Source organism: Vitis vinifera, chromosome 18, assembly GCF_030704535.1.
Source record: "Vitis vinifera cultivar Pinot Noir 40024 chromosome 18, ASM3070453v1".
Lineage (NCBI taxonomy): Eukaryota > Viridiplantae > Streptophyta > Magnoliopsida > Vitales > Vitaceae > Vitis > Vitis vinifera.
The window spans coordinates 21,771,339-21,797,921 of record NC_081822.1 but is presented as its reverse complement, the minus strand read 5'-3'; the positions used below and the strand labels follow the sequence as shown (position 1 = coordinate 21,797,921).

The 26,583-nt window shown below is 33.4% G+C and overlaps 1 protein-coding gene across 1 annotated transcript; it reads right to left on the bottom strand.

The window, feature by feature from the left end:
• Positions 1-7,969: 7,969 nt before the first annotated feature.
• Positions 7,970-8,506, bottom strand: LOC100245951 (transcription factor DIVARICATA). Its single transcript, XM_002264359.2, has one exon. It carries the CDS (start codon positions 8,504-8,506, stop codon positions 7,970-7,972), a length of 537 nt encoding a protein of 178 aa, XP_002264395.2.
• Positions 8,507-26,583: the final 18,077 nt, after the last annotated feature.

Here is a 26,583-nt window from a genome sequence, read left to right as displayed (position 1 = left end):
CAAAGCTTTGGTTCTTCATGTTTCTGAGGTTTCCATTGCTTTGCCATGGATTCCAAATAACTCTCCTCAATCTCCTATTGCTTTGATGATCAAAAAGCTATCAAAACACCAAAACTTAACACAAATTGATTAGAAGTGCTTGCAAAGGTCCTTAATATGTTAATTGGGTTAAAAAGCAATAACTACTACTCAAAAGTGTTTAAAAGAGTTAATTACAAGCTATGAAATAGCACTTTTTGAGTAGTAATCACTCCTCCCAACCGACATATTGCTAGTCCCTTAGCAATGAAGGAGAGAAAAATAAAAATAAACAATACTATAATTTACAACATCATGCTGATCAAAAAACAATTTTCAAGTGGCATGATGATCTAACTCTCACATGGAACATTAAAGAAATAAAACTCAAACTTCAACAAGGGTTATCAAATAACTTGTCTAATCACAATTCTTAAAGAGAAGACATTATGCAAATTTAAGCTTTAAAAGAGTTTCCACTCCTAAAGGGTCAAACCTTACTCTTCCACAAAAATCTAAGTGTTATTTATTAGCTTCCGAATATAGTATGTTAAATTAATCTCTCCCCCCAACCTAGTTTTTTTTTTTTTTCAAAGCTTAGCAAACTAGTCAATCTCCAATAGGCTAAGAACACACCTCTTTTTTCACAATTTTTTTCATTGTAGGAGTACAAGGCTTAAAGGTATTATTTTCTAAATTGTCCATGTAACGGGGGTCCATCGATGACTCCCAACCAATTAAGGTTTAGGGCATCAAGCTTTAAGGATCTTTCAACCACTAACTCCTCGGATTTTACCCCGGACTTTTGAGAATGAATTTTTAATACCCAAGCACCTACAGTATGTTAAACTCCACCTATTCACCCTTGTAACGAGCATTGAGGTCGGTGACTCCCAACCAATTAAGGCTTAGTGCACCAGGTTTTAAAGATTTTCACCTTATACCCCTCAGACCTTGCTCGGGTTTCAAGGCAAGCAAACATTTTTTCTTTCTTTCTTTTTTTCTTTTTCAAAGGCTCATTGGCCTTTTATAAGGTGTCCCAACACTATTAAATGAGGTCAAAGGTACCTAGTCTAAAATTTTCCGAAGTCAAGAGGGAAATAGTTTTTCATTTTATAATTGGAACCTATTGTGCACAGTGTGTGAATAGCTTAAAGTGGAAGAACTGAGGTTGAATTCAATAAAAGTTTCAACAATTTATCAACTTTAGTAAGTATAATACAAACTCTAAGTCAAGTAAAAAGACAAAAATTCAATTTCTCCCTTTTTAGTTTGAATAATTTTCCTTAATAACCATGGAGAGTAGAATAAAAACTTTTAAAAATTTTAAAAATTAAGAAAAAAGCAACTAAATTACCAAAATAACTTAGCATTATTAACAATACTTACTTCCTTAACTCTCCCCCCAACCAAGCTGAACATTGTCCTCAATGTGACAAAAGCGATTGAAAATATAGGGAGGAAGTGGTACCTCCTGAGTGACATGGAGTTTGAGTTGTATAGGAGAAACCACATGTTTAAAAAAAAAACAAAAGAGTTAGTGAGTAGAGGAAATAGAAAAATGCCAAGTTTAAACAAAAATGATGTCTATATATGATGCATCATCAGTAATACATCCAATCCCAGAATATAAGACATCAAAATATGGAATTATCTATACTAATATAATATGTAAAGACAAAAAATAAAGAGATGATCAAGTAATGGTAGGGTCTTGTGGAGCGGATGCATCTATGGTGGCCTCTTGAGTAGGCTGTATCAGGACTTTGACTTCTGTTCTGGTAGTCTCCTTAGATGGCATAGTCTCCTCAACTGGAGCTCTCAGCTGGAGCTATGGGCTCTGATGGTTTTAGGAGGTTAGAAATGGAGTGATAGGCTTGGTGTGTGTGATCCTAGGGTGCACGGGTCTCTCCTCTTCAGATGCATGGTCGCGGGGCTCTATTGGCATTTTCACAACTTTTCTTGGCTTTGCAAGGTGTTTTTGCAAACCTCCCTCCATTTTGCAAGTCAATTTTGCAACTTGAAGGCCATTTCGACTTTTGGAGGTGATTTCCCAGCCATTTCGAAGCTTGGAGGTGATTTCACAGCGGAGAAATATTTTCGCAGCCCATTTCGCAACTCAAAGGTGATTTCACAGCTCATTTCGCAGCTGCGAAATAAGTGTACGGGGCTTCGAAATGGCACTCGTGTGCCAAAAAAAGGTTTCACAGCTTCGAAATACCCTGCGAAATGGAGCTTTGGCTGCAAAATTGGAAGTTTTTACGCTTTGGGATTTCGTAGCTGTTTCACAGCTGCGAAATGAGAGTCATTGTGTTGCGAAATGACACTCGTGTGCCAAAAAGTGGTTTCGCAGCTGCGAAACACCCTTCAAAATGGCGTCTCGGCTGTGAAATGGAGGATTTCAAGGCGTGGAGGTTTCGCGGCCATTTCGCAGCTGTGAAACAAGGGGAACTGTGCTGCGAAATGGCACTCGTGTGCCAAAAGAGTGCTTTGCAGCTGCAAAAATTTTTGCAGAGAGGGACTTGAGGCTACGAAATGGTTTCGCAGCAAAGTGCCGATTTCGCAAAGGCTTCTTTTAGGCTGTGAAATCTCGCAGACCCTTGTTTTTCCCCTGTTTTTACATTTTTCTTGCTCCAAACGACTTTCCTTCAATTTCTTTGCAATTCCTCCTGATTTTGATCATCCAAAAACCTATATTACATAAAAACAAATTAGAATTAAAACATTGAAATCAAAATTAAAACATTTAAATCAAAATTTAAATAATTGAAATCAAAATTAAAACAAGTAAAAAAAAAACAAAACAAAAAGATATGGACTAGCTAGTCTTTAAAAAGACTAATTCCATCAAAAAATTTGATTCTGATTTAGCTTGCCCGGATCCCATATGAAGTTTTCATCTCTCACTTGGGGCTTGCTTTGTATGATTTTCCCTTGGGAGAAAGGTGGAGGCATGTGTTTCTTCATCAATTCTTCCTTGATGACTATCCTCTGTGGTTCTTCATTTATATAGTCATCTTTCTCTATGCTTTTCCCCTTTTTCTTTCCTTTGATTTCCTCCCTATTTTCTTTCTCTGTTTCACTCTCTACCTTATGCTCTAGCCTACATGTGGGCAGATCAACCTCTTGAAACTTCAGCCACATAACTCATGAAGTTCATGGCTTCCTCTGCTATCTCGTATTCAATATGACATGCACAACTAGCAAATTCTGAATTAAAAACAGAGAAAACAAAAGAAACAAAAGAAAAATGATTCTAAGGAAAAAATTAAGGTAAACTAAAAACTAAATAAAAAAGTATACTAAAATATGAACAGAGAAAAATAAACAAATAAAAAGAGTTAGTAAAAAGAAAAGAAAAGTCACCAAACTTGTGATGAAGATCACAAGTACTCTAGAAAAGTGATATCAATGTAAAATGGCACCATCCCCGGCAACGGCGCCATTTGATTCGTGCCCAATTGGTGTCTCAGCTGATTCATGTCCAGCTGGTGCTCTTTGATTGAGGGAGTAATCAACAAAATTTATAACCTATTACACCATGTACTAAGGTAGCAAAGACAAAGCTACTATAGCATAGTGGCTCTAGGATCGTTCACTGGGATGGGTTTTCACTTCACAAATGATATTAATTCAAAGCTGAATTGGTGCCTTTTCATTTCAAGGTTAGCTTTAAAAGAAAGCATAAAGATGTTTGAATGAAAAAGGTTTGGTTCTCAACTAATCAAAAATAGTAACTGATTTTACTTACAAAGAAAAGTGTTTCTTGGAGTTCAGATCACTAGGCTTAGGTTCCTCATACAAAAAGGAGAGTTCCGGTCACTTGTTTCTTTTCCTCGCATTAGAGAATTAACATATAGTTAATTCTCTAACCGGTGTTGTATAGATGCTTCCCATTAAGGGGTTCAAACACTAAATCCCTCTCACTGATGCACCTTGTAATGACTCATACCTCTCACCTAGCACTTGCCATTCAAGGTGATCTTTAACCTTGGATTACCCGTCAAAAGCTCGCAAGAGATAACTAATGGATGTCTCATTGGAGTCCAAAAGCTTACCAAGTGTTGGCAATTCTAGAAAATCCTACCTTCAAGTCACCTCCCAAAAGCTCGCAAGAGATAAACTAGTGCATCTCCATGGACGGAGATCATTTGCCTTACCAAGTGTTGGCCCAGGTGATTTAAAGGTGTTTTAAGTTAACTAAAAAGATAAAAACCATTAACGGGTCACACTTTCTCTTCATCAAAAACTAAAACAACAAAACTTCCAATTTATGCATGTGAAAACTTACCCAGCTTTCTTCACTCTAAGAGATGAAGAGCCTAGCCTCTCATTCTCTGAGGAAAAATCCTCAGAGTTTGATTGGATAGAAAGAAAAATAACGAGAAAACAAAAATATATATATGAAAAACAGAGCAAGTGCTCTGTAAAATATATTCCTTACTATTACAAAAGGTTCTCGTCCTCCTCTCGAGAACAGGCTCCCGAGAGCTATATATAAAGAAAATTACAAAACAAAATATCTGAGGTTATTCACCCATTTTCCAAACTTAATAACTAAGGAATCCTATAATTGGTGGGTTACAAGGAGAAAATGGGGATTTAGACATCAAAAATCTGAAGCAAAATATCCAAAAGTGTCGGTCGCAAATATCGGGAAACTTCAAGAGAAATTCCACAGCACTGTACAAAATGGCTGCGAAATCATTTCGCAACAAAAGGGTGATTTCGCAGCCGTGCAAAATTCTTCCTTCAGCTTGGAGTGATCGGCTTCCAATGGCTGTAACTCCTTCATTTCAACTCCGAATAGTGTACCATTTGAAGCATTGGATTGTTGACTTCCTGAGATTCGAAACGACATATAGCATGCATAAACACTACTACAAAAATAATTTATGGTGTCACTGTTTATGGTTTCATTTTTAAAATAATGACACCATAAGGTTTATAATTAATAAAGGTGACACATCATATTAAAAATCTTCAATTGAGGTAGTTAGATGATGTTAGTTTTATATTAATAGTGTCATTTTTCGGGAAGTGACATCATATAAAATAATTTTTTTTAAATATTATAACTTAATGAGCCTATTTGAGCCCACTTTTAGAATTAATAATGAGGACCAATATATAAAAAGCCCATTGTTTCCACATGATACCCACAATCCAAAAATTCTCAATATACAAACCCTATATATAATAAAATCATAATCTTCTTCTACCTTTTCTCTCACCCATAGTCAACACGCTCACAATCGACATTCTTCTCTTTGTGGACTCCCAGGTAAGCCAAAATCTCTTAGATCTATCATTTTTTTTCTTTTATTAATGTCATTATGTTGATTGTTTCAACATTTTTGTATTATGGTTTTTATGAACTGCGTTTTTTTGAGTTGTAGGGAAGAAAAACTTAGGTTTAAAGTTCTAGCATAGAAGAAAAAACCTATAGATTAATTGATTTTTTAATCTGAACCAAACACACGATCAACTCCATAAAAACAAGTGGAAAACAAGAAAAAATGAATGATTTTTAATATGTATTTGTGTGAGAACGATAGGTATAGATTTTTTTTGAGATATACTGCCACATAATCTTCATCCCTTCTCAAAAACGAGAGAGAGAGAGAAAAAAAAAAGAATGATTTGAGTAGACACATCTTGGCATTGAGATGGCTTGAGTAAGGTGTAGTCTCCTACACTAGGAAGCATGGTGAACTGATGCATCACATGAGCAAGACTCCTATTGCATGAGACATACTCCTATCACATGAGACTTCTAGTCAAAGTGGGAGATTGAGACCTAATGCAGGAAGAGAAAGGGACTCTTGACATGAGAAGACTCCTAATCGGGATAGGAAACTAAATCTTCATGCATAAGGAGGTAGAGAGATGTGGCATGAGAGTTTTAAATTCAGTAGGACTTGGAGTCCTACTCAAATTTGTCATCTGTTGAGATTGAGTCAAACTCAGACTAGGACTCAAAAGTTAGTCTCCTAGTAGGATTAGGACTGCTTGGTGCAACCTTTATAAAATGAGAGCCTGACCTTCTAAAAAGCAAGTGAACTACCTAGTAGGAGTCTTTATAGAGAGCCTCTTGTATTCTGTTGGAAATAAGTAAGTTACAAGTTGGGGAGAGCCCCGTAATCTGTGTGTGTACCTTATGGTTTGGAGGAAGGCTGGTCTAGTGTGTGTTTAAGCGCTACACAAACACAAAAACTTAGACCCAGAATTTTTGTGTGTGTGACATTTATCAACAACACATGGTGTCATTGTTTCAGCACTATATCTCTCTCAATCAAGAATGAATGCTAAATTTAGTCATATCTCAAGGGAGAGGAACAGGCCAGTAGAGAAGATAGCACACTTTAGCCACAGATTTACTGAGGATAATGTTTAGGAGATTGATTGTCTTAGGAACGTAATGAATATGGTTGTAAAAGATTTTGTTGACAGTGTTCTACCTAGTTGCTGAGGTGTATTATTCAGAGAGAGTCAAGAGACTCTAGAAAATTTATATTAAATAAAAAACAAACAAAAAAAAACACTAAAAAGAAATAAGCAAGACCTGTTTTCAGGGGATTATCAATGGTTATGACTAGATGATTGTCTTGGTAAACAATGCCAATGAAACCAAGTCATTTCTCCAACCAACATCAGAACCCCATGTGTAAAGAAACATGAGGAATTGAAGAAAAAGCTTGCAAGAAATACAACAAACCTGTACAACATAATTCCCATATTGATCCTGAGCTAAAATGGAATATTTTCTTTTTCTCCCTCTAATTTTCTTTCTAACATAAGTTAAAGAAATAAAAACCTTTTCCATTTTTCTATCCACCTAAGACTTTAGAAGTGACATAAATTGTTCAATTGAGGAGGAAGAAAATAATATAATTTGATTGTAAGTAGGCATTATCAATTAGTTTTGGTGATGCTTGGAGACTAAGAAAATGGAATAAAATTCAATGTTAGTATTTAGTAATGAGAAAAATAAATTCATTTGGTAGAACATTTTATCTTGTGGTCCCCACATCAAATCCGTTGTCAAAAAATTACTAAAATTTGAAATTTGTGGTATAATCGGTTTTAGACAAGAAAGTAACTCTAAAACATCGTAGGATAATAGGGGCTTGCCATTCTCGCTACTTCTTTATGTCCTTTTACAGATTGAATAGGCACGTCAATCAGTTTCCTATTATTGTAAACTAGCAAGCCATTTTATAAATATGGGTTGGGGATGTTTTTCACGAGCTTCAAATATGAGGTATTTCATAATGTTTTACTTTTGTGGGGTCACATAACCGCTTCATAGTAGTCTCAATAGCCCACCCAAATTCATACTGCATGTCGGCGTAGAAGCATCTTACCACTTGAGGATAGATAGTCTCTGTCATGGACAAATACTGACCACCCATGGCAGCAAATAGCCCCCCCAAAATCAAAGTACTCAAGCTCCACTAAATCAATATTCTACCATACATGATATTCCTAGTGGAGGATAGTTCAGTTAACTTGGCCTGTTGTGTGGGAGATGAGAACAATTGTGAATCAATGGATGCCTTGGTACGTGCCTCCTGAGACACAATGATCTATGTATAAGAAGATGAGAGATAACATGTACGTGCTTTGGTATATTGTAATATTGTAAAGTTGGTCACCAGTACAAAATTCTTTACTATATATTACTTTTCTTAATTAACATAATTTCATTTTCTTGCCTTAGTTTGGTGAAAAATACAACATTCCTTATAATGGACAACTTCTTCAAATTTTCTCAGAATCAATTTTCATGGAAGAAGGTATGAGTATGACCTCCACACAAAGCAAAGTAAATTAAATTAAATTGAAATACTGATCATTTGTAGAAATTTATGAGATGACAAAATGTCTAATTCATATAGGATGCAACCACTACAACCATGTAATGATACTGCAATGCATGAAAAAGTGGCTATGGAGTTACACCACCTAGTGGAGGAAGATCATCAGTCGTGATATCATGAATACTGGTTCTCTTCCTTTTCTTGCCCATATTCCCAGGCCTTTGTCTTGCAAAGTACTTCTGAGCATGGCTTGCAACCTGGGATGGCATCCTGGTGATCACAAAGTTTCTAGAGATGCTTTTCCAGTCACCTTTTCCATATTTGACTAATCCTTCAAGAAACAGTACGTGCTTTTCTTCAGTCCATGGAGTCCCTTTCTTATTCTCGACTTTTGAGCCAGTACTGCCTTCTTCTTCCTTTAAATCCCACCGGTCCGGAATGTACTGATCCATACTACCGAAGTCAATCGCATCGATATCTTGTATGAGTTTTATGTAGTGTTCAAGCACATCCATGGGAGATTTTCCTAGGATTTGAGTGACAATCTTATACCACCTGTTTGGGGTTTCCTCTGGAAAAATCAAAATGGCTCTTTCAAGGAGAATGTCTTCTGAGCGATTCCACTTAGAGCCAAATGACAGTGAATAATCTATGAATTGAGACATCTCCAGAACTTCAGAATTAAATAAATGTATTTGGAAATTGATCAGACTAGATATGTATTTATAAACACACAAAGCCATGATGGTCACTTGTTTTGGCAACAAAATCCAGTTTGGTCAATCTTGCATAAGAGAGAAAAAAAAAGATATTAATTGCTACATAGTAGAAATGGAAAAAAATGAGGCATAAACTTTTACCATGAAAGAATATCCCCAATCTAAATAAGCCAAAGCAATCCAATCCAAGCTTATCTATTTTAGTGGCAATGAATTAGAAAAAAACTTATGGTTTGTTTGAGAATTATTTTTAGAGCAGTTTTCTGTTTTTCAAAACAAAAAGCATAGAAAATACTTTCAACAATAAAAAATTATTTCATATTTTTTGTTCTTAAGAATAGAAAACATAGTAGTGTTTTCAAATAACATTTTTTAGTTATTTTATATTATTTTCATTTGTTTTCTGAAGATTGTTTTCTCCTCAAACAGATAAAAGAGCACAATTGTTGTCAAAACGCTTAATGGAGTGCCAAGATGCTAAATATGTTTTCATACCTTACAACCCCGAGTGAGTGACAAATATTATACTTTAATTTGAGGTTTTATGATTAATTTATATTTCTAATTAGATGATACTTTTGTTTTTAATGTTTTAGCTTTCATTGGGTCTTGGTAGTGATTGAGCCAAGGAAAATGATAGTCCACTATCTTGATCCTTTGCATCACAAACCATGTGAGGACTTAAAGGATATCGTAAACATGTAAGTTCTTCCTATTATTTTTCATAGTATTTTTTTTTTTAAAAAATACATTCATCTCAAACACATTTTTATTATTATTTATATATATGTTAAAACATATAACATTTACCTATTTTACAAATGTACCCATTGAACTTATTTATATAGGGCTCTTCGAATATCTGCAAAGAAAACATCTAAAAGGGAGCCATCTTGGCAACTAGTGCAGGTGACATCCAAAAAATTTTCTTTACACATTAGCTTATGCATTTGCACCATTTATATATATGATTATAATGTTATTTTATAATTGATCGATTAGTGTCCAAGACAAGAAGGAGGGTTCGAATGTGGCTACTTTGTTATGAGATTCATAAAAGAGATAATTTTTTATCCTACAATCATTGCTTCAAAGGTATTACAAGTTTAATGAATTGTACATAGTTTTAGGCTTCCAAATGTTATGCATTTTAATCTTATTTGCTTATTTGATTGCAGTTTGGTGATAAAAAAACATATTCTCAAGTAGAGTTCGATGAAATTAGAGGAGAATGGGCTACTTTTGTGCTACAACTAATCATGAATCATGTTGATGCATCATGATCACCATGCATGGTGAGTCCTTTAGCTACTACATGAATTTTTCCATAGGTTCTTTGAATAATGTTTCTATTTGAAAAAAAGAAAAGAAAAAAAATAGTTCTTAGATTTTTTCATTTATGATAACATCGATCCATGTTTATTTTCTTCAATAAAAATCTATAAAACTCATTAAACTATGAAATTCAGGTATACACTTTTGGGATGGTGGAATGGAGAATAAAAAGAAAGAAGAAGGCAACAAGATTTTGGGTTTTTAAATGCAACTCTTATGTCATACGTTGTAGGACATAAATGTTACTTTAATTAGTACTGAGAAATTTAGATTTTTAGATGGGACTTTTATGTCATTTTATAGTTAGCCGGTTTTATGCTTATGAAATGGAGGTATACATGAATCTTGGGATCTTTAACATTTCTAAATCATGTTTTGGTATGTATTCACTCTTCTTTTTTTAGTTTTGATGGGTTTGATATGTTGGATGTACTATCTTCTCGTGAACATTTGATATACAAATATTATTAGATGATCTGTATATGAGTTATTCCAGAAACATTACAGAAAAATGAGTTAAATATAATATGATTGTTATATTTATGGACAAAATATAGACAAGTTAATCTTACTTATTAATTCATAAGCATTACAAAAATCTATAACTAAAAGCAATCATATCTTCCACAATAATTTACAATGACGTGACACCATTACTCAAAGGTGATGCATTTAATATGACATCATAACTCAAAGATGATGCATTTAATGCGACACCCTATCATCATTAGAAATATATGGTGTCACTTCCAAATGGGTCACCATTTATCTACTTTGGTGTCACTTTCAAATACGTCACCAATTGGTACCCTCTATGGTGTCAGTGGAGAAGGTGACGCTATGTTGTAGTGACACCCTATGTATATGGTGACTCATTATAAATGTCACCATATATCTTTTTCCTTGTAGTGAAATTGGACTCCAGGAAGTGCTCCAAAAGTGGCTGACATGACTGCCATAAAAAATGTTTCATGATAGATTTCTCTTTACTTCCCCTCCTTGCATTCCGGATTTGCTTATGGAAAAGGACTTCAAAGCTTTGGTTCTTCGTGTTTCCGAGCTTTCCATTGCTTTGCCATGGATTCCAAATAACTCTCCTCAATCTCCTATTGCTTTGGTGATAAAAAAGTTATCAAAACACCAAAACTTAACACAAATTGATTAGAAGTGCTTGCAAAGGTCCTTAATATGTTAATTGGGTTAAAAGACAATAACTACTACTCAAAAGTGTTTAAAAGAGTTAATTACAAGCTATGAAATAGCACTTTTTGAGTAGTAATCACACCCCGAGCCTAGGCACGCCTTTCACAGCTATGAGCATGATTCATAATGTTTCTAGTTTGTGATTTAGAAAAATATACTATATCTACAAGATTTGATGTGGATAGAATCATAGATAATTGTTAATCACTATTGATGCATTTGATTCCTGATAATTAAATGTCTTTGTATGTGAAAAATTCAATATTGGTTACATGTTATACTTGATCAAGGGGAAGACCTTTTAAGTTGAACTCATAAAGTAGACTTTGATTGCTTTGAAAGGATTCGTTGTCATGCTCAAATTGTATTATCCACATACCTTGTCTAACTATAATCATTTTTTTGTTTCTCAAGGTGAGTTTGTAAAAAATATTAAATCCTTGGTTAAGCATAACTCTTATACTCTTGTCCAAGATTCATGCTCCTAAATGTATATTTCTCACTTGCAACATTTGGAAACCACCCCAAAATGGATAAAAAAGACAACCATGAATGAAAAGAAAAAGAAAAATCAATTGAGCATGATGTACAATGCCTCCACTTTTAAATAGAAAAACAAAAGGAAAAGAATAGAAATATGATATCATATTAAAAGGGAGTCAAGTTGTACTGTATGTAGATCAACGAGGCCAAAACAAAAATCTGACAACCTTAGTTCAAATTGACTAGATGTGTTCTTTAATTTGACCAAAGTTGTGATTAGATCTCTTTGAAGTAATTAATTTCAAAATATTGAACTAAACAATAAGTCGTATTTCCTTGAAAACCAATACTTATGTTTCTATGTTAACTCTTTTATACATTGATGGTTATGCATTGGGTTTTTGAATTGGAGATTATGATTAAATCTGACCTTTGATCTTGAAATTTCATTCTTGATGAATTGACATATACTATCTAAAGTAACATACTTCATCTATTACTGATTGAGCTAATGTTAAAAGTTTATGAGCTTAATTATCTACTCTTTATTATTAAAATTTGTTTCAATTGGTGTCAATCCTTGTCTATATGTTAGTTGAGTATTCTATCACTTGCTATATATATGTATATTTTGGCTTTAGCCGCTCGAGTGCTACATTTAACGTCCTTAACACTCAAGCACTCAAGCCACATCCAACGTCTTTACTATTCAAGCACTCTTAGTTACATCTACTGGCGCATCCATCGAGCATCCTACTTGAGCACTAATCTAATCCAATGGTACATCTAAGTGTAAAAACTCATCTAGTGTGTCATTTGTCATTTCAAACATTTTTCTACTTTCTCAAGCGCTATGAAACATTTTTCTTCATTTTTTGTATCTTCGACTTCATAGTATTGTTCTTCGCATTGTTTAAGACATTTATAGCGGATTAGATTTTTCAATATATTTCTTATTTTTTGTGATTTTTTGGTATTTCTCTAGTTATGTCTAGCCACAAACGTTTAACGAGAGGTGACTCCTCCTAGGTTACTTGAGATAATTTAGGGCATTGCTCTTTAAGGCCATTTTGACCCTTTTGATCTCCTTATAGAGTGTTTCCTTTCTCATGAGACACATGATCATTTCTATGCTCGCTTTTAGAGCTGTCGCATTAAGGTCGAGCGCTTTATTAACCTTCATGCCTTTCAGGATAGTCATTTTCCTACCATTCTCAAAGTGAGAGGGTGGAAGTCCTTGTTTACCTTACATGGTTCATATTATCATCTTTTGGTTCACATGTTCTATACAAACATGCATACCACTTCTTCTATTCACTCCTTTTGAGTGACCATATTTGGTTAGCCATTCTAGATCATCTCATTGTCAGTTAGGTGTGTATTCAACATGTCTAGACTTGATGTGTCTTCCTTCTTTTCTTCTAGAGGTTCAGTCTCTCACTCTTGGAGAGCTTTTTTTTATTCTCATTTCGATTCCTCTAGTTGGTTTCTCCAAGCTAGTTTGGATTTTTGCTACTTTCTTGACATATTCTTTTTACCCTTCTTCCTATTGTACCAAAATTCATTGATTGACTACTTGTCTCATCCATGCCATTCTATTTGGACAATAATTCGACATTGGTCAGGTGATCATCGATACCATCACCATTTATCGAGACTTCTTATTTTTGTCGCGGTGTACTCATTTTCAGACTCCTTATCTCTAGATTATTGAAGCATATTAGTTTTATGATTGCTATTGCACAGAGGGTTTAGGTTGTTCATGCTTTGTTGGATGAGAGCTCTTAGGCCAAACACTATAGTCACGTGTATAGTCCCATGGCTCCTCTAGTTCTAGATGGCTCCCAAGATGTTGCACTAGACCAATAGGTTGCTTAGGAGGCATTTGCCGAGGAGGATGAGATTCAAGCTCTAGAGTTGGATGCAACCATTCTTGATGTTGCATCGAGGACTCACTCTAGACAAGGATGTGTTAGATTATCTAGAGCCTTTCATGGCTCATCGTCTTCCGCACTCCTAACTTCTTAAGAAATGGATCTCATATCTATAGTGCTTTAGAGGTTGGACTTATAGGATGTTTAGCTCTATGTGATCCAGGGTTAGTTAACTTACATCATCTCATGGATCCATACTCAAAGCAGTTCAAGCTCTTTTCCTTCTCCACCTCCTCCTGATGTTTAGTTATTGAGTTTTTCTCTTTATATATTTATTGATCTAGATGTTTATTCTTTGATTATCTTATGTATCTAGAATTACATTATATATATATATATATATATATGTTAGCCCAAGGGTTCTTTTAACCGCATTTTGATGATAACAAACCATGGTTAAGTTGCTAATTGGTTTGAATTATAAAGAATTTCAGGTGTTAATTTGGAAATTCATATAAGGACTAATGGATGCAAGATCAAGACAATTGGAAGACTTTTTAATCATAGGAAACATGTGTAAGACGAATGCATGGGTGCACTTAGGATTTTCATATATTTCCATGTATCTTTGAAAACTCGATTTATACATTAAAGTTACATTTCCATCAAAACCCGAGTTTTATCAAATGAACCTTAAACAAATTGTTTCAAAATTGACATATTAATTTACCTAAAGATCTTGCCTAAGTGTTAAAAGCAAAAAGACCAAAAAAAATATAGGTGAGTCAGGCCAAAAATGGTGAACTGACTCAACCAGTTAGGAGTACCGATTGACCGGTTAACCCTTCCCAATTGAGATTTGATCAAGAGATGCAAAAAACCTTCTCTCTCTTCTAGTAGCTTTTCTTTCCCAATTGAGGGATATGTCTTCCCGGTCGATGTCCGGTCAAGGATTAGTCGAGGCCTAACGGTCACCTGTCATGCATTTAATGTCCAACGACTAATGAACTGATCAACCCCAACTCAACCAATCATGGCTATCCTTTTGCCATTTTGGCTCCGGAGGCTAGAAACCTATAAATTGAAAGTTCCACTTCATTTATGAGTAAGAGAAGCATTTATTTGTTTACCTACTTGTTCTTACATTAAAAGCTCTCATTCTTTTCTTGGTGCATTAAATCTCCATATGAATATTCTTTAGTGTACTATTGTGATTCATCCTAAATTTGAGTTGTATTTAAGCCATTATTGAGCTAGGTTGAGAGATTTGAACTTGTTATTTGAGTGTTAGAAGCTTCAAGTGTGTAAAGACTTGAAAGGATTTTATAAAAGCCCATTGAACAGGAATCCAAGTGTAAAGGTGTTGGAAGCTTGGTTGAAGCTTCAAGTTTAGTGGAACCCTCACTCAGTTAGGAACTTGAGAAGAGTGAATGTAGACAAGGACTGTCAAACCACTATAAATTATGAGTTTGCTTCCTCTAACCCTATCTCTTTATATTTGTGCTTTTTTTTCCTTGAATTTATGGTGTTTGAAAAAGATATTTTAAAACCCAATTCACCCCCCCTCTTGGGTGTTTTCTCTATTAAGATTAGCTTTTATTTCTCTCTCTCTCTCTCTCTCTCTATATATATATATATATATATGTTGTTCATCTTTGTGTTTTTCTTTTATGTACTTCTTGTGTTTGTATTTCCATTGCTTTGTCATTTTTTATGACAAAAATAAGGATTTAACTCACTTAAATTAATATAAAAAGAAAACATTGAATATTTGATTCACCTAAAAAAAAGGAGTTTAAAAAAATGGTGAAAAATAGAAACTCCTTGATTTAGAGGTAGTTTTTGAATTCTTTGAATTCTTTTATTTATTAATTAAAGGGAATTATTTTAAATATTAGAGGAAACTAAACATGAGGCACTGAAGTAAACTAAATCATCTTTAGGAAACATGACTTTAAAGTTTAAGAGAGATTCCTAACATGAATGTTGCAAATTACTACTATTAGAACCAACTATCTTTCTAGAACTAATCTCAAGCATATAAGTTTTTTCCAAGGGCCTTTATTGCTTATGTTTGGTTGATGAATGTCTCTTGCACTTTATTGTTAAATTATTGGGTCTTATCTAGTTTTTATTATGTTTGGTTGATTTTTACACATTCAAATTCCTCTTGAGCTTTGCTTTGTACCTTGGTGTCATTATAGGAATTTGTTCTTTTTTTTTTCATGTTTACACAATGCATCAAGAAAAATCTTCAAGTATCCTATTTTGCTTTCTTGATCATATATTATACTGCATATTGTTTTGTTTTTGGTATAGTTTTTTGTATGTGTGCAAGTTACAAGGTTGGAAGACAAGTACTACAAAGCGTTGCAAAGTATTCCTTTAGTTTACTTTTGAGTGTTAATGTGTGTTATGTAAACTCCATTATGAGAGTATGGGTGGGTCTATGTAACAATATTTCGTCACAGAATTTCAAAAATGGGAGATTGTTAGGACATATACATTAGCAATTTTATTCCAATTTATGTTTGGCCATAGAAGTCTTTTTAGATAGTGAGATGCTCTCTATTGAATATTAAGGGTTGTTATTCATTCAACTGGGAAATCACAGGTACGTCTAAAATAGTTTGAATTGTGGCATATAAAGGCTCATTTGATTTTTTTCAAAAATTGTCACAAACAATATATTTAGTATCTTTCTCTATTTAAAAATTTTCATGGTATACCCACTTTGTTTTTCCATATAAGCTTTAAAAATTTTGATAATTTCATATGCATCTCCCTTTTGCTTTAAAAAATAAACTCAAGCCTTTCAATTAAAATCATCAATAAAAGTAAGAAATATCTTTGATCTCCATTTGAGGGAATGGTAAGGAATCCTAGATCTCTCTATTTCCTATCTTAAGACTAAGTTAGGTGCATGAAAACTCTCTAGAGCTTCTAGATCCTATGCAATGGAAGCAAAAATACACTTTTTAACATTAAAGGATCTAGATTAAGTGCTTTAGAAACTTTACCTTTGATTTGGATGTTCATAAATCAAATTCGTTCAAAGACAATCAAATCTAAAATCGTTGGAAGCCTCATAAACCCACAATCTTCCACTCGATGACTCAACCTCGAATCTTAGCACTCAAATGGTGGGGTGTTTAGGAAAGCGGAGGCTAAAGCTTTCTCTATTCTTTGATAGTGGAAGATGAATGACTAAAAACCCTCACTCCTAATGGGGTATTTATTGGGTTCCCCATTAGGTTTTAGTGACTTGAGCTTATTAAGAGTTTGGGTCACTTAATCTATACTAAAAGGTTCCTAATTAATTAATTAACCTAATAGGGTTGTCTAATTAATCAATTAGCCTAATCCAAAGATAACATTCACTAACCCTTATGCAATCTTGCATGATTACCAAAACACTCTTATCCATAAAAGCAAACCTAGAGCTTATCTAACTTTCATAAATTGTGTCATCAAAATATATTAGTTGGAACAAAGACCATTAGGAACCATAAGAGTACTGACTCTTTTAGAATCAAATTCTGAAGTTGATTCAACATCTCATTACAAAGAATTAACTACACTCTAGTACCCTATATAAATAATAACAAGACAAAGGTCGGGTCCATGACCTAGTATCCATTACATGCAGACTTCCCATGAATTGGTGTTCATAATCTAACTAGTGTTATCACCTATCAAGATTATCTCTTCAATCTTTGAGTTATAGATTCACCTATTATGTGATCAATTAACATAATCTAACTCTAGGAGCATATTTCAAAATTCCACTAAAAGAATTGTTATGGTCATAGTCTTCTAGATCGCATGTCCTTTAGGACACTATAAACCCTCCATTTTGTCCTTCTAACACATGTCCTATCATGTGTTCGTTTGGTACTTTACAACAATTCCTTGGTGGCCTATTATTACTCATGTAGCTTATCTTTTATGAGCCACCTTGAAGACTCTGATTGAAAGATTTATCTAACCCCATTGCAACCCTTGGCAATCCTAATTTAGACTTAGGCACTGTCCTAAATACCTTAGGCTCACTTAGACACTTCATTGGGTTTAGTTTACTTAGGCCCACTTAGGCATACTTGACCCATTAAGTACAACCTTAGGCCCATCTAGGTTCACTTGGGCTCATTTAGGTTACTTAGACCCATTTGGACACCCCTAGGCTCCTTAAGACTCACTAGGCCCATCTAGGATACTTAGGTCCACTTAAGTACACTTGGCCTATTAGACACTTTTAGCGTGACTTGTATGACTTGCATAGTTGCATGGCTTGTGTGGCTCAGTTTTTATTTATTTATTTCTATTTTTATTATTATCAATCACTTGTTTATTTTTATTTTTTATCTTTATTTTTATACTATTTTTCTTATTTTTTTAATTAACCTATTGATTTATTATTGTTTTATTGTTTTCTAATTTATTTACTTGTTTATTTATTCATTCAATTATTTAATTTGATAAATTTCATGCTTTTGTAAGGAAACTTACCATTGGAGTTTAAGGAATGTGGGACTCTCCTTGAAAGACGTTTGGGAGGAGTTTGAAATTTTGAGGATTTGTTTTGGTGTGAAAGATATGGAGATGACATGGGAGTCTAAGGAAAGTGAGACTCTCCTTGGAAGGCGTTTTTGGGAAGTTTGAAATTCTAAGGATTTGTTTTGGTAAGGAATACATGGATATTGGGAGTTTAAGGAAAATTGGACTCCTTGAGAATAATTAAGAGTCCACAACTACATGTATTTTTTAATATAAAAAGGAGAATTTGAATTGAAATAGGATTTTTGGGATGGGAAGATTGGAGAAAGAAAGGAAAAACGGGAGGTCCCCAAGTTTCATGATGGTTCTCATTATTCTAGTGCGGGAATTGTCTTATTCGATTTGTTGCGCATACCACCATTCAGTGCAGAGAACCAAAAGTTACAAGGTGGTTAGTTTGACCAAGTTGATCGTCTTTTCAATAGTGTAAGAGATACATGGTTAAGTGCAGCTGAGAAGGGCAACACATTAGATGTGAAGGAACTAATTCCAGAATTCTTTTACATGTCATAGTTCTTGGAAAATCATTTCAACTTTGACTTGGGAGAAAAACGATCAGGAGAAAAGGTTGGTGATGTTGTGTTACCTCCCTAGGCCAAAGGCAGTGCTAAAGAGTTTATCAGGAAGCATAAAGAAGCACTAGAATCTGATTTTGTTTCAGAAAATATGCATCATTGGATAGATCTCATCTTTGGATACAAACAGAATGGCAAGGTTGTACGTTAAATGAAGAATGGTGGACAGTTCTATTTGGGGCAAGAGGAGATTCCAGGCTGTGAGAGAGTAAAAAAGAGGTTGCCATAAAGGGGGGACAGGGGAGACCATGATTCTCCATTCTACACAGCACACACAGTAATGATTTTTTAGGAAAAATCACCCACATAACACAATCTCAAACAAAAAATGATTGGCCGACATTCTTTTAAAGGAGAATCACGCTTAGGACGACTTTTAGAAGGAGATTATCACCAGATTTTTGGACGGGGCTGCATTCATCAGGACTTCGGACTTCACCTTGCGCAAACTTACATGTTGAATGGGATTAATTTTTTGGGGAGTTCACTAAGCATGGAATGCACTATGGGTTGAAGACAACCAGTCTAAGCACAAGCATCCCTACAACTGCAACATTTGAGGGGTCCACATCCCAATTTCCATAAAGATTTCCATGGTATCTTTAAGAGAACCATGCACACCACTAATTCAAAGCGAGTAGGCTGTTTCTTCCAAAGGTAAGGAGAGACAAGGCAACACACATGGATGAAGGCTTCATTCTGCTGCCAGTCCATAACCTCCATAGGCTGCAATTCAATGGACGTATAGTCCTATTTGGGATTGATCACGCATCATGGAGAATACACACCATGGACGTCTCTAACAATTTGCTCGCATATGGAGAATACCATCCATGGACCTTAGAGAGAAACATCAACGCACACCAGATTCTTGTTCGAAAGATGGCGACATGCTTGCCTCCCCACAGTGAAGCTTTCATCATATATTGCAGCGATAGAGTACATATCATCAAAGCATTCACTTGGGAAAAGCTATTGGATTCCAGAATCCCTCCATATTGTTCTCTCTTCTAGTCGACCTTAGCCATAACTAAATGCAACCCGATTACCTTTTCCAGAGCCACCGTGAGAAAACTGGCTTCAGAGTTGCTAGAACCCTTCATCCCTCACCGAAAATTACTAAAGCTTTGAACAACAGGGAGTCCCGAAAAGTACCAAAAGAGAGCAGAATTTAGTTAGGGATTCAAGACTAGCATGGCAGTCGGTCACGTCTCCAGGCTCTACCCATACAGTTGCCACCTTGGTGCCCACCATTTCTTCTTATTAGTTATTTTCTTTCTTGTGAACTTACACATTTTTAATCTAGATTTCAAAATATTTTCCATTAAATAACTCTTGTTTTCTTTAAAATCCCATCTTTAGGAGTTCATAGACATTAAAATCCAGACTTCAATAAATCTTTTATTACCACCTTCCTTCTGGCATACGTTCTCACTATTTTCTTTGACTTTCAACCATTTTCCTGATTTTCTCAATTTTCAATAAGCATGAACAAATTTCATAATTCCAAACAATGGAATTCATATAATCAACTCATGCAAAATTAATTAGGGCTTTGGTGGGGGCCCAACATCCATGATATTTTCTTCAATATTGTTTGTTTGATATTTGATTGAATGTGTTGCCTCTTTGCGAGTAAATGAGATGATTTTACACCTATTATTGAGCTAACCTTGTTCCTCATTTTAGTGCTTAGTTCGTTGTCTAGGTACACTCTCCATCACCCTATTTTCAAAATTTCACAAATATCCATTTCTTTGTGTACTATGCCCTTGCTTCTTGTCCTATTTGAATGCCTTGGTATACGTTGGATCGTTTAGTTATCTTTGATAAAAATGCATATTGTGTACTATATTTCTATACTAACTTTGATGTTTTAAGTGCTTGAAAAGCAGTCCAGGTACACACTTTGACTTTCCTTTATGATCATGATTTGATTTTCTGGCTTGACATGTTAATTATGAAATCATCTTAGTCTACCTGGATACCTTCAATCAATTAATTAATTGCCACATTTCCCTTAACTTAGTCACTAGAGACCTCTTTAGGGCTTAGAGGGGTGTTAACTCTTAGAGGTACCTTCCTGATAGGTAACATGATCCCTGAACCAAGACTCGGGTTTTTCAAGACTTGCTTTTCCAAAACTATGGAGTCACTTCTTTAGGGTTTTCTTTCTTGTTTTATTTTCCCTTTTAAAATAAAATAAAATAAGTGGCGACTCCAACTTTTCCAAACTAATTTTTCATCAATAAAAATGAGTCTCCTCGATTGAGTGGGGACGAACTTGAAAAATGCGGGTCCACAGACACCTAAGGGAACACATTGTCTCAATCCTATGAGATATCATAGTGCCTCTATTAAGAATATATATTGCCACCAACCTCCATCAACAGTGACCCAATCCATAAGAATATGTGATCACCTTGGGGTCAAAACCTTTTGTTGACTTTGACACTGACTCAATATCCTCTCAAGGTTAAGAGTTCATGTAGTATAGTAGCTTGGTGAATCATGACAATCGACAGTCTTATGTTATGATTCACCTTAGGTCTTGTTCAATGAGTAACCATATGCACTATAATCTCTATTGGATTGTCCAAATCCATTAACCGATTATAAATCACTTATCAACTTACAAGGAACTCATGACTATTTATACAACTCCTAATGCACTCCAGCCATATACAATATAAGAGATATGAGCATGTATGCTCAAATAACCAATTAATGCATCTGAGATAGTAAAGTAGACAAGAAACATAAATATAAGTTTATTAATGAATCTAAAACCGTTATATTATGTCATCCTTTCTAGAGCTCTATCCCAATAGGAACCTTCACTGAACATAGATCCTAACTCTCCATGATTTTCCTGTTGGAAAAAGATCTTTACATCTCTTTCCCAAAACACATGTTTCACAAAACACTTGGATAATTAATAAAATTAAAATAACTTAAAAACCATCTTCTTAGTAGTAAGTAATTTTAGACCTCTAAACTTTGAATGTCTAAAACATGAGTGTCATAATAATTTTTTTATCATTAATTATAGAACTAAAGCAAGGTAAATTTCCACTACTAATATTTAAAGAAAATAAATGATTTTGTCTCATATTTACCTTTCCTATTAGTCTTTTTTAAAAAAAAAAAAAAAAATCATCTTTGATGTTACAAACATCCTTATGAATCCACATATAATACCCTTTTTTGAAAGTTGCTCCCATACTTAATAAATTTTAATTAAAACTTAGAACATATATCACATTAGAGATAAAGTTTGGGATGAATGGTCTTGGCCATTCGGATGGGGTTCCCATGGTAGGTGCACTAGTGTGTATGGTTACACATTAGACAAGAACCATAATGAGTCATGACGTAAGGATATTTGGTAGTCATGACTTTATCAAGTTGTTATATCATATTATCTCTAAACCTTGAGAGAATACTAAGCTTGTATCAAAGTTTGTAGTGACTTTGACCTAAGGGCGAGATCCTAAAGTGATCATATATTTCTTATGGATTGAGTTATTATTAATGAAAGCTAGTAGTAACAAGTATTCTCAATAGAGGAACCAGATATCTCAAGGACTTTGAGATAGTTTGTCCCTTGGGTGATTCTAAGGAAGTATGTTAAGATAAACTATGGTCATATTAGTTCCTTAAGTGGAACTTGATATAAACTATTTGTGAGCTATCACATGTTAGTTGATCACACAATGGGAAGATATGTAACTCAAGAATGGTAGAGACAATCTTGAGAGACTGAAAACATTCACCTTGTTAGATTACAAATGTCAATTCATTAGGAAACGTTATATAGTGGATAGTAGTTTACATACCTAAGCACCCGGTGTCTCATCATTATTTACATAGGTTATTGAAGTGTAGTTAACTCTTTGTAGTGGGATGTTGAGTCAATTTCAAAATTGGATTATGAGGGAGTCAATATTATCTTATGGATCCTAATGTTCTCCATTTGAGTTCATTTATATACCTTGATGACATAACTTATAAGAGTCAAAATCATTTCTTAGCTCACTTATGAATTAACTTCAATAAGTGTAGTTAAATCTTAGTAGTGAGATATTGAATCAACTTCAAATTTGGATTATGAGGGAGTTAGTATTGTCTTATGGTTCCTAATGTTCACCATTTGAGCTCATATATATACCTTGATGACACAATTTATGAGAGTTGGATTGTTTCTTAGCTCACTAGCTTATTTGCATTAGGGCATTTTGGTAGATATATAAGATTACACAAGAGTTAGTGAATGGTATCTTTAAACTAGACTAATTGATCAATTGGAGCCCAATTAAGTTAATCAATCAATTAAGACCCTTTTTAGGTTAGATTAAGTGATCTAAACCCAAGGTGAACTCAAGTCATTTAAGCCCATGGGAAACCTATTTACCTTTAGGGGTTAGGCTTTTGACTTTATCATTCTCCCTTACATTTTTAGAGATAGAACCCTAGTCTCCCCCACCTTTCAGATCTTCAGCATCTAAATGCCAAGATTCAAGGAGTCATTGGGCAAAAAACTTAGGGTGTAATGCCTTAAATTAAATTTTAGGGCTAAAACCATAAATTAAAAATCATCAAATAAGTTAAATAGATTAAAAGAGGGTAGAAGGGTCTTTTCTCATTAAAAGAGGGTAGATTTTTTTTTTTACTTCTGTATATAGAAACCTTTTTTGCATAGAGATCAGAGATATTAAAGAACGTAGGGTAATATAGAGATGAAGATTTGAGAGCCTAGGGTTTGATAATTAGTTTTTCCAAGTAAGGTTTTAACCCTTAGAATAGTATTTTAGATTCTTTAAATCATTTTGAATAGTTTAAATATTCTTTTAGAAAATCTAAATCTAGGTTGGGGTTTAACCTATTTGTTTTTAAATAAAAACTTGGAAATATATGAATATAGGGAGATTGATTGGTGGAGATAAAGAAAATAAAAAAAGTTATATCATAAGTGTTGGAATGGGATTACTTTAGTGCCAGGTGTGGGATGGGATTGCTACTTGCATATGATGACTACTAGTTTGAGTTTAAATAAGGAGAAAAATAAAATTATAACAAACACTAGTTTAGTTCAAATAAATAATAGGAATAGGTTTTTAAAGAGTTTCAATTTAAACTAATAAAAAATGATAGATTCTTGGGATTGGATTTAAGAAAAGAAGTTCAAATTAATGTTGGTAATTCAAATTAATAATATTAATACATAAAAATTCTTAGGACTGTCATTCTATAATTTTAGAGAATTAGCCAATAGTAATAGTTGGTTTTTCTAAATTATTTTTGAGGAGGATTAATTTTTTCCAACTGTAAATTCTTCTAGATTTTGTATGCTTATTTGATGTAAGGGAAATTAATGTAGATTTATACACACACACACACACACACACACACACATATATATATTCTTTTTATACTTTATTTTGAATTATGTAAAAAGGTTATTTTTGTTTCGCTATATGGATCAAATACATTTTGTACTAAAAAATTGTTAGAACATTTTTTTTGTTTATAACAAAAAAATATGAAGATATATATATATAAGTTTGAAACAATTAAATAAAAATGTTTGGCTCTAGTAGTTTGTTTGACCCTAGTTAATATGATACAATTGTTGACCTTTACATCCTTTAGTGAGGAATGTAATTGCTTCGAGCCTTAACCTCTAGAGGTTTGATTAGAGGTTACTAGTATTAGTAGTGTTTGGTTCGGTCCATATTAAAAGGAATAAATTTAAAGCTAGTGTAGACCCTCCATTTTGTCCTCTTAGCACATGTTCTATAAGATATTTGTCCCGTATTTTACAGCAATTCCCTGGTGGCCCATTACTACTCACGTAGCCTATCTTTTCTAAGCCACCTTGGGGACTTTGGTTGAGGGATTTATCTAACTCCATTGTGACTCTTGGCAGCACTATTTAGACTTAGGATCACTTAGGCACCTCAGGCCCACATAGGCATCTTAGGCCCATTTAGGCACCATAGGCCCATATAGGCACCCTAGGTCTATGTAGGCACCGTAGGCCCATTTAAGCACCCTAGGCCCACATAGGCACCCTAGGCCCACATAGGCACCCTAGGCCCACATAGGCACCCTAGGCCCATTTAGGCACCCTAGGCCCATTTTGGATTGCATTTTGAGACATGTCTGAACTTTATTTAGCCAAGCATTTAGGTTGATATTGGGTAAGCTTTTTTTCGGGTTGGATTAGCTTAGAATCAAGGCTAGGTTGTATCTTTGATCGAATACAAGATGATTTATCCATGAAATATGGGTTGTTGTCAAGCTGTTTTGAAATTAAAAAATGTGGACTGATATTGCTTTAAAATCAGGGTTGGTGTAGAATGAAATTTGAGTTTAAGACCAAAATAATATATTTGTAAAAAAAAATGATAAGAATAGTATCCATTTGAAAATATTTGTCAAAGTAGTCTTCTTTATCCACGTAAGCATCCACATGGATTTTAAGTGTAAAGAACCATCGTTGGTGACTGTGGTTTTAGAACTTACAAAAATTTCCTTAAAACCACAGTTACAAACTGTGGTTTTACAATTTCTCTTAGAACCACAATTACTAACTGCGGTTTTAAAAGAAGTTTCCTTAAAATCACAGTTACAAACTGTGGTTTTACAATTTCCCTTAAAACCATAGTTACTAATTGTGGTTTTACAATTATTTTTAATCCGTCCTCATTTTAATGGTGTTATAATTTTAATATTATTTTTAAAATATTTTTTTTATCAAAACAACCATAAAACCACAGTTAGTAACTGTGGTTTTACTAATGGTGTTATAATTTTAATATTATTTTTAAAATAATTTTTATCAAAATAACCATAAAACCACAGTTAGTAACTGTGGTTTTACAATTATTTTCAATCCACATCTATTTTAATGGTGTTGTAATTTTAATATTATTTTTAAAATATTTTTTTATCAAAATACCCATAAAACCACAGTTAGTAACTGTGGTTTTACAATTATTTTCAATCCGCATATATTTTAATGGTGTTGTAATTTTAATATTATTTTTAAAATATTATTTTTATCAAAATTACAATTATGTTGTAATTTTCACAAATATTTTTAAGGGGACTCATGTATAAAAAAGTATGGGATTTTAGAACTTTGCTTTTCACAAATTTTTTTGTTACAACTGTTTTAAAAATATATATATATATATATATATATATATATATATATATATATATATATATATATTTTATCTTTATTTTTTCATATTTTCCTTGAAAATTTGAGAAAATAATTTGGTCTACATGCATTCCCATAAAAATTTATATATTTATAGTAAATAAAATATTTATTTGTTTTACAAATATTTTCACATATGAACTAAAGAAAATTATTTATTCATATTATTTTTAAATTTTAAAATAACTAAAGAAATTGTTTATATTATTTTAAAATTTTATCTTTTCATATGAAAATTAATGCCAGTGATTATGATTTTAGGTTATTTATTATTAAGTATGATTTGAACTTATGTCTTGGTTAAAATGTATAATTTTTTAATTATATGAAAGAAAAATAGGTAATGGTTGTAATAATTTATTTAGTTAGAATTTCTTTCATTTAGACTTTAGGATGCATTTGAGTTTTATTTGTTTAAATTATCAAGGAAACATGTGAATAACATAACATCACTAATTTGAATTACAACACCATTAGTAAAACCACAGTTACTAACTGTGGTTTTATGGTTGTTTTGATAAAAAAAATATTTTAAAAATAATATTAAAATTATAACACCATTAAAATGGGAACGAATTAAAAATAATTGTAAAACCACAGTTAGTAACTGTGGTTTTAAGGGAAATTGTAAAACCACAGTTTGTAACTGTGGTTTTAAGGAAACTTCTTTTAAAACCGCAGTTAGTAATTGTGGTTCTAAAAGAAATTGTAAAACCACAGTTTGTAATTGTGGTTTTAAGGAAATTTTTGTAAGTTCTAAAACCA